The following is a 15,966-nucleotide window of genomic DNA, read 5'->3' on the forward strand; positions in this document are numbered from 1 at the left end:
CTCAAAAAATTTGCCCTGAGAATCTTATGTCAATCTTGTAGTTCATCCAGTTGTGAGTGCAATTAGAGCTTGTTTGAAGCCATCGACACGAAGAAGAGGAGCAAGTTAGCTCAAAAACGCCCCAATGACCTTGTCTTTGTGCAATATAATCTTTGATTGCACGTAAGGAAGGTAGAGGAAGTAGCAGGTGGTCCACTTGACTTGGATGATATAGATCCTTACAGTGATTGGACATCACAGGAGCAGCCTCCATTGTTTTTCGAGGATGACATCATTGATTTGGAGAGGCAGGCTATGGAGGAGGAGGGGGGTAGATTTGGTTTCACGCTGGATGACATTGAGGAGGAAGAGGATGAGGGAGAGGAGTCATTGCCAATGCCACAAGCAAATGGAGACATAGCTTCATCTAGGATGGAGGATGAGCCAGCCATACCGAGCGAGGAGGCACAGTCACGCCCACTGTAGACTTGTATGACTAGACCCTCTAGTTTTACCTCTCCCCTAGTTTTTGCTAGAGCTGGGAAGAGGAAGTTGTAATTGTAATTTGTAATGCTGTATTTACTTTTGGTTTTAGAAAAACTATTTACTATTTTGCTTCCAGGCTTCTAGCCATCAGCATTCCTCATGAGGATGCGATTTTGTAGACACTTTGCATTTAAATATATCTAGAATCAGCTTGTTTCTTTTGCGTTATCAGTTATTGACTCATTGGATGCATCTTCTCATTAAATTTTGCAAAAAAAATGCATTTTTTATTAAATATAAGCGTGTTTTTAAGTTGCCGAGTTTTTCGCTGAGTTTTTCCCGAGTTTTTTTCCCAAGGGCTTGGCGAGTCGAGCCGAGTCGCGAGTAGTCCAACTATGGTGAGGAGTATGCATAGAATTTCACAAAGTGAGGGTGGCCAACCACTGAGACACCGGAGATGGTTGAGACGTGGTGTCAGGCACAGCCAGAGGAGGGTCAGGGTAGTATATTATCCACCTTGCATAGTATGGAAAGTTCATTCAGGGACATTTTATCGGTTGCAAAGAGTAACACTTGGTGAGAAAGGCCGAGGTAGGGAGAGTGGCCGCAATAGTGGAGGTAGCAACCATGCAAGAGGAGTTGGCACAATAGAATAGACTCACCACCACAAAGAGAGTGGAGAGTGGCCCTGGAGGAGGAGCTAGAGCATCAGCGAATAACCGTGGTAGGGTAGGATACTAAACTAGCGGAGTTGGAGGCATGTCTCGTAGCAGTAATTGAGCAGCTAGAGCATAAAGAGCAGGATGCCAGGGAAGCTATGTACATGGTGAAGACAACACAGGAGCGTTAGCTTGAGCGAGACTTGGGGCTATGGACAGATCAAGTGCATTACCTGCGGCAGCAGCTCTTGACGTCTCCAACCACTTCAAAAGATCATCTTCTCACCCTCCTCCTTAGTGACCTTGTTGTATTTAGCCCCATTTTGTTTTCGTTGTCTAGAAGACGACTTCTTTTTTTGGGGGGGGGGTCGATGTAGTTGACAAAACTGCCTCAAATAAATAAATAATGTTTTGTTTTCTTAGTATAATTGGCAGTGTAATTGAATTATTCCCGAGGGTGGTAGTTGCCAATGGTTGGCAGTCTTAACCAATCGCAAGGCATTATATATACTTTTGTTGTATTAGGGAATGGGGAATATATGGATTGATGATTGTATACATTACACTTGATAATAAAAGCATAAATCTTTTTGCCATGTGTTGTGTTTAATATTGTTGATTGGTATCATCTATGGTATGTTTCTATTTTTGTACTTTGTTTACTTTGTGTAAATTAAGAACATTCCTTTTGAGAGTAAACAATATCCTCCATGGGACCTCTTCATTCTGTTGTTTCAATGGCCTCAAACCAAGTTTGAATGGCTCCCAACACATCAACTGGATCTACAACATGGGTCGCTTGTGGGTTTATTGCACCTCTTCTTCCTACCCTATGAGCCATCTTAACTTGTTCACACGCAATGTGACAACACTTTGCACAAAAGCTTAGTTAAGGGAACTCTTATGATTTGGTCTCTCAGACTTAGAACACTAAGCTATGATCACAAAATACAAATTGATGTAGTGATTGGTTGAGGGTGGAACGAAGAACTGTCAAACAGGTACAAAGAGCACACACCAGAAGCAAAACAAGGAAGAAAACAATGGAAACCAAATGAAATTGCCAAAAAAAGTGAAAGAATACAAATTGCTAGCAATATGTGAAACCTAGTAATGTTATGCTACCTGTTGACGTGTCTAAATTCGTGTATCGCTACGACTCTATCTGGCCAACGCAGAATAGAATTTACTCGTCGAGTATCCTATCCTCTTGTATAAGGAAGCCCTAATACTGTTTTTAATCGATCAAAGGGGACAACCTCAAGGTTCCATATATCAGTTCTTGATTGTAGGATAACTTAACGGTCGATGTGTTTTGCTGGGAGCACAAGGGGACTTACGTTTTCCAACAGGTTGGTCTGTATCTGATTCTCGAACTTGGAAATAAAAGCAAAGGAGAAGGGTTTAGGGATCCTAAGGATAGCAATAAGAATGACTAGTATAGCGGATAGACAGATTTCCATAAACAGATTCATGTTTTGCCAGAGACCCCCTCACAACTAGACAAGAACAGTGCAATCTCTAAGTGATGAAGGATTTTCAGACCGGAGACACTCATTTAGGCACCCAATTCTGGCGCAACCTAAGACGAACATCTGCAGTTGAACTAAGCACAGTAAGGTTTAGACTAACCATGCATGGTGGCCTACAATCAACAGGCCACCAATGGTATGAACTAGAAATGCATCAAATACCCCCCACATTTTGTCATTAAAATCATTGAACTCTAAAATTAATTAGTTGGAGGAAACCATGTAAACAGAAGAAAACAAAGACAACAAACACCATAATTGTTCATATATTTGCTTCAGCTGCCATTACAACAATTTCTAGAACATTTTTACTCTATTCCTTTACTACTAAATTCTAACCTTCTAACAATCTAACCTATTCTAGCTGTCTACAAAAACTCTAACCAGAATCTAACTAGAATCTTACAATCTAACTACCTAAAAATCTAACCCTTTACAAAAGAAAGGCCATTGCCTTTTATAGATTTTACAATTTGAACCGATGGCCAGGATTGATTGCATCCAAGGGCCTTGATCTGCCTTCCAGAAACTGGTAGCTTTAACCCATGCCAACTCAATTCTCAGTTATCTACCCAACCACTATCTCAACCAAGGATGAAAATATCGGGTAAAAATCGGCCAGATCGCAATTTATTGCAAGGCAAATAGCCGGCCGATTTAATCGGTGTTAAAATCGTGCCCGATTTTACCCTAAAAATCGCAAGGTTTTGGCAAACAAAATCGGGATTTCAAAATTAAAAATCGCGTCATTCTGAAGCATTTAAAATTGCCTTTTTAGGGCTCCAACTTTATCGACGGTTTCAATTCTGAATCATTTAAAATATGGCAGCATTTAAAATATGGCAGCAGACGGACATTTCCAACCATTTGAAATAATATTGGAGAGTTTTCTAAGCACTCTACAACGATTCGCGTCAAGAGATTGAATTGAAACATTCACTCAACATAACTTGGAAACTGTACATTAAGCAATAGGGTTTTATTATTAATTTATGAGACTTATATTGTTTCGAAATATACATTACTATACATTACTTTGAAACAATACATTACTTGGAAACTATACATTACTTTGAAACAATACATAGAGTGATAGTTTATTATTATTATTAATTTATGATTATTAGAATTAAATTTTATTATTTTAATATTTAATACAATTATATTTAAAGTTAAATACTTCTAATTTATTAGTCTAATATTATTTGTCTAAAATATTAATGTGAATTTTAATATTTTTAATCAATAAAGATAATATCATATATATTTAAATTCTAATATAATTTAATTAATAAATTATGTACTCAATTTTATTAAATATATGGTATATTTTATGTATGTTGTATTAAATTATATTTTAATTTATACTAATTTATATGTTTTTATTTGAACAAATTTAAATCTATTTATTAATTCTAAACTATTTTGATTATTTTGTGAATATAATATTAATATTTAAAAAAATTAAATTTAAGAAATTATATATTTTCAAATGTTCGATAATTTTGCCGATTTATTGCTGATTTTTTCCCCATTTTTTTCCAATTTCCGATTTTAAATAAAATTTCGGCCAAAAGATTTATTGTCGGTTAAGATATTTATATCTTTGATCTCAACTACCTACCACTATTTGACTTTAATTTAGTCAATTTGGTAGTTAGACAAAACTTATCCACAACTGACTTGTTTCTTTTGTTTCAAAATATCTTGAACGGGACCCACAGGCAGTTCTTTATAATAAACAATTTCAGTTTTCAAAACTGAATTTCTGGAATTAAATCTAGCTGTGTATCCTTCTAGGAATGCACATTTGGTAGCATTCTGTGTTCATTGTCTTCGGTCTGGCTGGTGGACTTCAACTCGTCGTACAGTGGTGGCTTTTCCGTGCTTTGTCGTTTTGATTCTTGCGCGCTGCATTTGCACTCTCGCTTTCGGCTTTGATAGCAAACATGTCCTTGATTTGCGCTTCAGGTTGTCACTTTAGCTTTTGCTGACATCGTCGATCTGCAAACAATAAATTTCAATCCGCATCAATCTTTTTTGAAAAATTAAATGAATTAATTTACCAAATATTAAATTTTTAGGTGATGTCGGGCTTTAAGGTCTGCATGGCGACTTTAATTTTCCTCTGGTAGGATGCGATTTTGATGTCTTAAGCTTTAAGTGACATCCATTTAGAATTTCGGGTCAAACATGTGGAATGCGAGATTTTTTTGGTTTAGCTTTTCGGACGCCTCTAACCAAATTTCGGCCGATTTCACCCTTTTGCGAGATATTTCTTTAAGTGATAAAATGCTCTTTACTTAAAATTTCGGGCAATTTATGACTTTTGAGAGATTTTAAACTTTTAAGTTGTACTCACCTTTTGTTGTTTCGGGTGATTTGAGCTTTGGCGAGATTTTGTTTTGAATACTGGCTTTATGAATCTCACACTTTTTCCTTCAAACTTCGATTTTAACTTCTAATATTTCACATGCTCTTTTTGCCTTAGTAACTTCAGGCAAATTTAGCCAAAAGGTGTGATTTTACGTTTTAATTAAAATTGCCCTCTTTGTTTAACATGAAATTCGGGCACTTAGAAGAAAAGGTGCGATTTTACTTTTGCAAAGTAATGGAAAATGCTGAACTTTGCCAACTCGCTGTCACTCCTCTCACATTTTCGGGTTTATCGGAGATTTTGAGCGAACTTTCTAAACTTCTCAGAAAATATAAAATAGCCGAACTTATTTATACACCCCCATTCTTACAAATTCGAAACGTTTAAGCAGAATGCATGGTTTTACCTAGGCTTCCATTTTCGCAAAATATGTATCTCGGCCATTTTGACCAAACCACGCGATTTTGTGTTTCACGAAACTCGGGCATTCAAGGGAAGAAATGCATGATTTTGTTTGAATATTTTCGGCCCTTTAATTTGTTTTGCGCGAATTTACCCCTTTCTCCCTTTTCGGCTTATGAATATGTTTTGTGAGCTTGCACCTTTTTGTTCAACTTCGGCTTCCAAGCCAAGTTTGTGCGAATTTGATTTTATTAGTCATTTTCAGCTTGGATGAAGACTTTGCGAGCTTCGATCTTTGTTCTCTTTTCGGCCTTTTAGCCGGTTTTGTGAGATGTCTACGAATTTGGAGATCTTTCTTATTTTCGGCCTTTATAGCCTCTTGGCGCGATTTAGGTCTATTTATCATTTTCGGTTTGTTAGCTCCTTTTGCGCAACTCTTTACAATTTCGGCTCAATGAAGTGTTTTGCGTGATTTTGATTTCCTCTGAGTTCTTCGACTTATGAGGCGTTTCTGCAAGATTTGAAAGCTTTTAACTTTTTCGGCTTTTGAATCAATTTTGCAAACTCAAGCTCGTTTCGGTCCTTTGAGGCTTACTGAGGGTTTTAACTCGGCCTTTCACTGGCTTTTGAAAGCCCAAACTTAAAAAATCGGTCATTGGAGGCTCGATGGCAGAAGGGATTTCATCATTTTGATAGGGTAATCAAAAGAAAAAAGTTTGAACTTTCCATGACTCTCTCACCGGCTCGGGCAGACTGCAACTAAAATGGGGGTCCCCTGTGAAGCAGGGTGGGTGTGCATAACGCACAATAGTACCCAACACTAAATATATTTGTGGAGACTTTGCAACTACAATCAAGCCTAAAACCTAAGTTATCAGATTCTTCTAGTTTAGCTCGAGTCTTGGTACTGGTACTGTTCGGGCTGGTACAGTTCAGGTTCTTCCTAGGTACGTCTTGGATTCTTCCTGGGTACTTGGGTTCTCTATGGGTCCTTCTGTGAAGAACCCATAGAGAACCCAGGCATCCAGGAAGTACCAAGGGTCGTACCCAAGCATAGTTTCATAAACTAAAACCTCAGTTTCACTCCCACAACTTTGTGACAGCATTTTTTATTAGAATACGCCAGCAGGCAAGCAATTAAATATCATTTCAGTTGCTTTTGCGAGCTATACATATGAACACAAGGTTAGTAAACATTTTATCAACAATATTTACATTATGCATACGTAGTAGTTGTTTGCTTATGTTTTATGAAATCACTTTCCTTGTGTTTTTAATGATTTGGCATTCTGTCAAATGTTTGAAAAATGAAATTAAACCAGCTTCTACACTTGACACAGCTAGTGTTAGTGGCAATCCAATTGATTGTGGTTCAAATGAAATTGAACCAAATGTTGATATCAAAGTTCCGTGACTCGCGGCGAGTCACGCGAGTTAGCGGGCCGAGTGACCCATGCCGGGTCACGGTGACCCTGACCCGAGCTCGGATGGGTCAGGGGGCATGACTCGCCTGACTTGCCGAGTCAGCGAGTCACTCCTTGACTCGCTGAGTCCGAGGATCGTGACCCAGCCGACATCACTTAAAAAAGTGCAGTAAAAAAAACAAAAAACATAACATTTTTTAATGAATTTTTTTGCCATTTTCCTTTCTTATAACCATCATTTCGTTTCCGTGCTGATTTCAAAGTGGATGAGGAGGTTCTTAGCGGGCTATATTTAGTAGTACAACGGATGGGCACTGATACCACAGCTACACAGCTCGAGATGGATGCATTTAATAATGCAGTAGGGGCGATCTTTGCCAGCCAATTGTGCAAAGAGGGTTGGACAAAATTGCAGCCAAGTAGAAAATTCTACAGTTTATGACATGCATTTTAATTTTTTCATTTTATAATCTACCTTTAAAGTTGGAAATGAGACTAATGCTTTTTTCTTTTCCTTATCTCAGATAAATGGTGGCAAATGTTTGGGCCTTCAACCCCAAACCTTCAAAAAATTGCCATCCGCATATTGAGCCAGCCATGCAGTGCTTCTGAATGTGAGCGCAATTGGAGCATGTTCGAGCACATCCACTCGAAGAGGCGAAATAGATTGTCTGTGGAGAGGTTGAATGATCTAGTCTTTGTTCATTACAACCTCCGTCTTAGGACCAGACAGATTTTGGACGCTGACTCCTCTCCGATCACTATAGAGGAAGTCGACCCCGAGTCCGATTGGCTCATTGAGTCCATCGATCCAGTCTTCACTGATGAGGACCTTGAGTGGGTTGACCAGGCAGATAGAGAGGCTGAGGCTGTGGCTATGACAGAGGAGGATAGAGCACGATCAAGCACAACACCTATGGCTACTCAGACTGGCACATCACAGGCAGAGACTATGGCTACTCGGTCATCTAGGACCTACCTTAGACGCCTTTCTAGGAGGCAGATAGACGAGGCTGAGCCTGAGCCTAAGCCTGAGCCATAGACTTGTTTTTGTTTACACTTTACAGTTACATATATGTTTGGGAACATTTGAAGTCATGGATTTTATATACATTGGACAACATTTATAACTCTATATATCTATGTTTTCTAATTCCTTCAGCTACAATTTACATTTCTACGCATGTGATGGATGTATGTTTATGTATGTGATCAAATTAGCTTCTATTTGATGATGTTATAGTGTCTTTAAACTTAATTCAATAATGGGTGTATGAAACAAGTTTTAAATCGTTAAAAATCTCTAAATTTCAAGGGTTTTCTTATTTTGCCAAGTCAGAGCCGAGTCACGAGCCTAGTCCGAGTCTGGGAACTTTGGTTGATATTGACCTTGACTCTTCTATTGAAGAACATGAATATTAAAATCAATTATAATTTGAATTTTCATTGTGCAATGACATTTTGAAACTTGAGTATTTTCATTTTTGCAAATTATGAATGAGATATCAAAATATTCTATTTTTTGATATTTATTGGCAATTATGGATTTATGAGTATCACTTTTCTTGTAGTTATACAATGATATAGTCTATAATGCTTGAACATATATATATATATATATATATATATATATATATATATATATATATATGTATGTATATATATATATATATATATATATGTATGTATGTACAGACGTACCCATACCCGTACCCATACCCAAGGAAAAAAAATTGCCATACACATGAATCCATACATTTATCTGTACCCGTACTCGCACCTGAATCGGTAACTTAGCCTAAAACTTTAGCTAAATGCTAAAACCCTACCACTAACTTAGCCAAGCTCATTCAAATGACCAACACTTATCATTTTATAGTGCATGCCATATGCACTGCCACCTAGGATAGACGTATGTCACTGAAATAAATGCATGCTCAGAAGTTAGCTCGACCAGCAAGGTGCCATTTGACACGAACAATCAGCCATTTAATAAATTTGAAACTGACATTCTCCCAACTTCAAAATTGACACACCATCTGAATATCTTATTGCTACTGTCTGATAGAAGCTTTTTGATGCAATGACCAATTTCTTGACATCTGACATTGGCTGACTATTGCAGTGTGTGCATGAGCAACAGGATGCAGAGCAAGAGAAGACAACATCTGGTGAGGATGTGTGAAAAATAAGGCAGGTTTGGGCACAAAGAGAACTTGTGCATGGCAGAGATGGGTGGGGGCATGGTGACAGATAACATGTATGAGACACCAAAAGAAGCCCAACACAATACCTCAAGCATGTGCAGTTAAATCAACCCACGACAGACTACCGTAGGACAAGCTGCACTTAAGTTTGCATGTGGGAATGACAGTAAACATTTTTGGCTGATGCAATATATCATGCCATATATTATAAGCATAGTAACATGTTGCTACGAACCTCAACTAAAAACAAGTTATTTTTTAAGAAATCTGAACATATATATATAGGTAATAAGTTATTTGTAAAGTTCCTAGAAAATTGAAATAAAGACAATAAAAGTGCTTCATCTTTTGGTAGTGATGCTATGAAAACAGGATTAGTTGACAATCACAAGGAAATCATGTTAGTAAACTTTTAACCATAAGCATAACATGAAAATGAATCCATTTCAAAAGCATATCAAGAAAGATTAGTAACAAAGCAAATAGGAAAATAAAGAACTAGACAACTCTAATACTCCCCCCTATGCTTGATGATATTGGCTCTTCCTTGTTCCTCTCCTCTCCAAATCTCAAATGAGTGTAGCTCTCAGCTTTTAGCACTATCCATGGATGTCATATGAAAATTCAAGATGGTTGTAAATAAAATAAAAAATGCTTATGCAAGTGTAAAAGGGTTGCTATGAGAAAGCTCCTAATGCCTATGTGAATTTCATTATAATAACAATGCTCTAATGCTCTCCAATTGTCTTTTTTGCTTGGAGAATGAGGTCCTTTTATAAGAAAAAATGTTGATTGAATGGCTAAGATTGAGTGGGCTTGTGAAGGGTCAATATTGATGGGCTTAGGATCCATGTGATGGCTTGCAACCCAATCCTATGATGACAAGTGTCAACATGAAATGGCTTGAGAGGAGAGAGAAGGAGCATTTAATCCCTGAGGAGACATGAGGGTAACCTCATGTGGGTTGGGTTATTGGATAAACCTATTATCCAAAGGATAAACTCTTGTGCAAGAGTAAAAGAGATAACCAACCATGGTCAAAGCAATGAATGCTTGAAGAGACCCATGAGTTAAAGGATAGTTGAGTTAGAGAGAAAGTCTCTAACCAAAGGTTAAGTTTGAGTTAACCATTTATGGTCATGTAAGAGCCTTTAATGGTTATTGAAGACTTTGGAGGGTAAATTGTCGGAGACACAAAGCCTTTAATGGTTTGTGAAGACTTTGCATGTTTTGAGAAGTGACCTTTTTCTTAAGGAATGTGCAAATGATTAGGAGGGGGATTAAGCTAATTAGAAGGGGTTAGAAGAATCTAGAAGGGAGTTAGAAGAATTTAAAATGAAGTTAGTGAGCAAGTGGGTGAGGATAAAAGGGGATTTTAATTAAAATAAAATTCATTTATTTCAACTAAAATTATGCAACTTGCATTTGTAGGAGAATGCAAGTGGGAGGGTTTTAGGGATTTAAAATAAATGTTGATTTATCTAAATGTGGAGAGGGGTTATTTAAACAAATATGCTTTATTTATTTAATTAATTGTCAGAATATGATTTAATGAATTAAATTAAATCAATTGAATAATTTATTTAATTAATAAGAGAAGAGGTTTAAGATGAATCAATTAAATATTAATTTAATTAATTGCTGATTGATAGTTAAATAATCAAATAAATACTAAGTATTCATTTAATTAAGTAGACATATTTCTAATGAGATTCTATAGTAAGGAAATTTGCCTATTATTTGAATTTTGGCTTCATGACTTCATGGTGTTGAGACAAAGTTTGGGGATTTAACTTTATTATTTGTGCAGCTTTTTCCCTTTCTGTTTCCAGGCTGTTACGTGTGTAGATTGGAATTATTTGCAATCATTTCGTTTATAAGACATCTCAATCGAATAGATTTATTTTACTAATAATGGAGGGCTTTTGCGTAGATGGTTGAAGAAGCAGGTGGAACTGTAACATGCATGGATGGTAGTGACTTCTGTGTATTTGACCGTTCACTCCTTGTATCTAATGGGACACTTCATGAAAAAGTAAGATCTCAAATTTGGTTTTTCAGGCTGTCACCTTTTCATGCATTAGAAGCCTTTGATACATAATAAAAAACACGGTAAAATTATAAATGTGTTCTATTCAAGGTTTGCATCTTATGTCAATGTTGGTAGTATGCAATGCTGGGCGCTACCTAAATTAAGTATTCCTAGATTCCAATATCTACAATATCTATTCATTTTATCTTTTGATGAATCTTGTTGGGGACTCTTATTTTATCATGTGATATGGTTTGTCAGTGGGATATATTCTGTGCTACTCTTTACCAAAGAATTAGGAGCTGTAAGGGTCATCATGCTTATTCATTGCATTGTCATTTAACTTGTAATGTCTTCTTTGGACATTTAGAAAACCCGATTTCTAATAATTCCTACGCTATTAAAATGCTCGCATAATCTTGAAGTTAAATATATATGGAATTTCTCGTACAACATTACAGGGATCATTGGTGTTTGTTTCTGAGGATTTGCTATCGTTTTCTATTGTTATGCAGCTACTAGAGAAGATTGCCCCACCAACGAAGAAGCTTATACAGAATGGGATGGATGTGTCCCAATGGTTCAAGCCTGAAAACTATAAATCAGATGTTTAGGAAACGATTTGGCTTATATGACAGTTTTTGGTCATTGTGTTATGTCATAATGAATTTCCATTCATTACGCTGTGTATTTGGAGTATCCTTTCCATTAATTTATAGTGTTACTTTTTCATTAAGATCCGTGAGTCAAGTATCTGAGTTTATTCATCATCACATGTCATTAACATTTGCCAGTTTTCAACATTTTGTATACTTGATACCTGAGGGTGCCGGTTTTTATAAATTGGCCGGCACTTCCCTCTATAATCCATTTTTATTTAAATTTCAACAGTTTTGCAAGGCATAACTCACTTAGCTTATACTTTGAATATTCGGAAGTTTTGACTGTTTACTTGTACTGATGATATTTTAGAACGCTAAATCATAAGAAGTTTTGCAAGCTGAAAAATATTAATAATTTAATTCAAGATGATGCTTATGTTATCAATGTCTGTTAAGTTCTATATTTCACTTATAAAGATAAAGGGAACATGACAAAATAGATTCGAAGGGAGATCAGTCCATAGAAAATTAAAAGATAAAATAGAGCCTTTGTTTAGCCCTTAATGTGAGGTTGGTAAACTCACGGATAAAACAAGGATTTCCCACACGTACCAACTATTCATGTAATTGAACATTCATATATCACAACATAAGTAACAACAACAAACAGCTATACCAAAAGAATGATATCTTTATTGAATTCTCCAAAATATGCCATTACAATACCATCCCTGCCGAGGTTCCATCTGCACCATATATAGAATTGATGGTTGGCCAAGTTGTCAACCGTCACTAACTACCAACTACCCCACGGGAACCTCTCGGAGACTCAAACATAAACATAAACATAAACACCCGTCCCCACTACAATTAACATATGTTATTGACCCCTAACATCAACCCCCCAAAAAAGTAGTCGTCTTCCAGATGACTAAGACAATAGGAGCTGAAATACAAAGCAAAAGACTAGGACGGAGAAGGGGGAGGAAGCGTCCCTACAGTGGTAAAAGAAGAAGGTTAAGCTGAAGGTTCTTCTCTACTACCAGCTGCCGTTCTCGTGCCTTTTTCACCATGTGCGTGGCTTCCAATAGTTTTTTGTCTTTTTGCTCTATCTGCAAGGTAAGCTCGGCCACCTTTGCTGCTAGTACTTGCACCTCCTTCTTCTGCATGCTGCAACGGGCCTCATAAGTAGTCACCTTCGTTTCTAGCTCATCCCACAGGTTCTTTTCTGTTACCGCTAGTTGTGCATGCTTCTTCCCTTCCTTCTCCAGTTTTGTTATATACAGTCGTTGGGCCTCCTGCTCTATCTGGTGTCGTCGCATCTGTAGGTACATATCCTGGAAGGCTCCCTCCATGCTGCGGAAGGTGGTGCCCAAGGTGCCCCCTCCTTCCACCAGGTGCATGTGCGTCCATTCCTGCGCCATCTCCGACGTACTACTGTTTGGCCACCCCTGCTGCTCGAAGTGGCGTGCAAACTCGTCTACACACCCAGAAGTCATGAAGTGACAAAGTTTCACAGCGGCGGTGGAGTTGCCGACCTCCATCTGCCTAGTCAACTGTGTCATCCCACATACAACATCTGAGATCCCATCTAGCTCTCCAAGGAACTGTTGGAGCGAGCCTGTTGGATCGTTAGGATCTGGTGGAGTGAATTGAAGTCCTGCTAGTGATCCTTCTGGCCCGCTTTCCCCATCATAGTTGATCTTCCGGCTTTGCCCACCACTTCCTGTTGCCCTATGCTTCCCGTCAACATACATCCCCATATCCTGGTCTGTGATAGAAGTAGTCTTGTCCTGTGTCTAGTGCGGTCCAATAGCCATGCTGAGTGGTGCAAGAGAGGGAGGGGGGTGAGGTGTGAGTGCAAACTGCCCCAACCACCCATCCAACAATTCATCTATATCCTCATCCGTCAGTGTCTCCAGTACTGCCAACTCCTCCAAACCATCCCCAGTCATCAATACATCCCCTGCCTCATCTTTCTTTGTTGGTATCGTACTAGCACCTGGCGTACTGGTACCTACCAGGACCGTACCAGTACATGTCAGAACCATACCAATACCTACTGGTACCATACTAGTGCTTGTCGTACCATTACTTGAACTTGTCGTACTAGTACCAATTCCCTGTATGGCGACCTTGTCTTTCCTTGGTATGGCCTCCTCTACCATTGTCTGATCTACCATACTGGTACTGTCCGCAGCTTTTGACGCAAGTACAGCTAAGTTGATCTGTGGTAGTGACACTCGTCGTTGTGCCGTTGGTTCTCCTTCATTGATTTTTCGAAACAACACTCCTACTGGTCGTATGTCCCCCACCAGACTGGCCACTGTAAGTGCTTCTTGTGGTACCAAGTGTGCCGAAGATAATTTTGGGGGTGTGAATTTCACCCTCGTGCTCTTTCATTGCACTCGTAGCCCTCCATGTTGATCTTCCCCTTCCTCCTCTTCCTGCTACTCTGATTTTGCTTCCCCTTCATCCTCTACAGTTGTGTGTGGTGCCATATGAAACCCTTCATCGCTGCTCTCCTGCTCCTCAGGCTCTTTTGCCTTTTCCTCAGAATCCTTGGTGTTGTTGACATCTTCAACCTTTACGAAAGCGTCCAGCTTCCTCCTTTTTGCTAGCTGCGTGGTGTCACCCAGTGTGTCCAAATGGGCATAGTAGTACATGGTCAGCTTATTAGGTTCCACCCGTCCGCGCGGTACGAAGGTTCCCCACATTTCTTGTGGTACTTGCAGGCGTACGACATCCAAGAATAGGCTAATGGCATGGTGGCACATGTAGAATGTCTTGTGTTCCAGTTTGAGAAAATCATGAATTGTTTCGGCCAGCAGTTGCCCCCAGTTGTACACTTTACCACACTTAATCCCATTCATTTCACCCTCGTGCTTTTTCATTGCACTCGTAGCCCTCCATGCTGATCTTCCCCTTCCTCCTCTTCCTGCTACTACGATTCTGCTTCCCCTTCATCCTCTACAGTTGTGTGTGGTGCCATATGAAACCCTTCATCGCTGCTCTCCTACTCCTTAGGCTCTTTTGCCTTTTCCTCAGAATCCTTGGTGTTGTTGACATCTTCAACCTCTACGAACGCGTCCAACTTCCTCCTTTTTGCTAGTTGCGCGGTGTCATCCAGTGTGTCCAAATGGGCATAGTAGTACATGGTCAGCTTATTAGGTTCCACCTGTCCGTGCGGTACGAAGGTTCCCCACATTTCTTGCGGTACTTGCAGGCATACGACATCCAAGAATAGGCTAATGGCATGGTGGCACATGTAGAATGTCGTGTTCCAGTTTGAGAAAATCATGAATTCTTTCGACCAGCAGTTGCCTCCAGTTGTACACTTTACCACACTTAATCCCATTCATTAACCCTATCATCCAGACGGCTATGTTGGATGCACGACTGGCTCCTGTGAGGCGACTTTTTACCAAGTCCATCAGCATTCTCCATTCTCCTGGTGCGATAAACGCACGCTTCAACCCCCTACTGTCAGACCAGGCACTCTTCCATTGTTCTTCTGTGAGGTCATCCCTGCATACCAAATCCATCAGCCATTTCTTTTTCTCCTTGGTGAGCTTCTTGGTTGGTTTCGTTGCAGATGCCCCCTTCTCGGGTATACCAAATACCCTCTTGAAGTCTTCTGGTTTGAATGAAACTAGTATCGTGCATCCTTGGAACTGAATAATGGAAGCCCTCTCTTGTGGGTTGTATCTGGACACCATAGTCCGCAACACCGACTCAAAATCCTTGATATTGAATGTGGGCATCTGGATGGCATGGTCTACCTGAGCTTTTTTGAGGGAATCCTTTATCACATGGTTGGGGGAAGTTTCCTCCCACCAAGTACGACATTCGCTGCCAATCACACTCTCGAAGGCTACATTCTTTGTCGTAATTCCCTCTGGATCCTTTTGCCCTTTTGACCTGACTTTGGCCTTTTTGCTGCTGTTGGCTGGATCTGTAGCTGTCATGGTTGCACTACAACTGCTTTGCCCTATTCTCCTGCCTTTGTCTCGTCCTTGGCCATTATTATAACCGTCTGAAAGTGTACTCCGTCAATTTGTACGACCCATTGTACTAGTTGTTGCCTCTCCTTCGTATGGATTCCGTACCCTTCCTTCTCCTGACCTTACAATAAATTATGCCCGTTCGATTTTCTAAAAAACACTTTCAATTTTTATACCTGCTTGTTCTCTGCGTGTACAGATTTCCTTGTGCCGGCCATCGTACAGTACTGTACGGTATTTGTCTCCTTGTTTGTACAATTTT

At 39.1% G+C, this 15,966-nt stretch overlaps 1 protein-coding gene across 1 annotated transcript in view; it reads left to right on the top strand.

The window, feature by feature from the left end:
- The window catches only part of LOC131065509 (phosphatase IMPL1, chloroplastic), a 177,356-nt gene extending 165,370 nt beyond the window's left edge, over window positions 1-11,986 (top strand). Inside the window, exons 9-10 of the mRNA XM_059219071.1 lie at window positions 11,000-11,101; window positions 11,614-11,986. Coding sequence (XP_059075054.1) covers window positions 11,000-11,101; window positions 11,614-11,712 — 201 coding nt within the window. The 3' untranslated portion in view covers window positions 11,713-11,986. The remainder of the gene's footprint in view (window positions 1-10,999; window positions 11,102-11,613) is intronic.
- The last annotated feature ends 3,980 nt before the right edge of the window (window positions 11,987-15,966 follow it).

Source organism: Cryptomeria japonica, chromosome 4 (assembly GCF_030272615.1).
Source record: "Cryptomeria japonica chromosome 4, Sugi_1.0, whole genome shotgun sequence".
Taxonomy (NCBI): domain Eukaryota; kingdom Viridiplantae; phylum Streptophyta; class Pinopsida; order Cupressales; family Cupressaceae; genus Cryptomeria; species Cryptomeria japonica.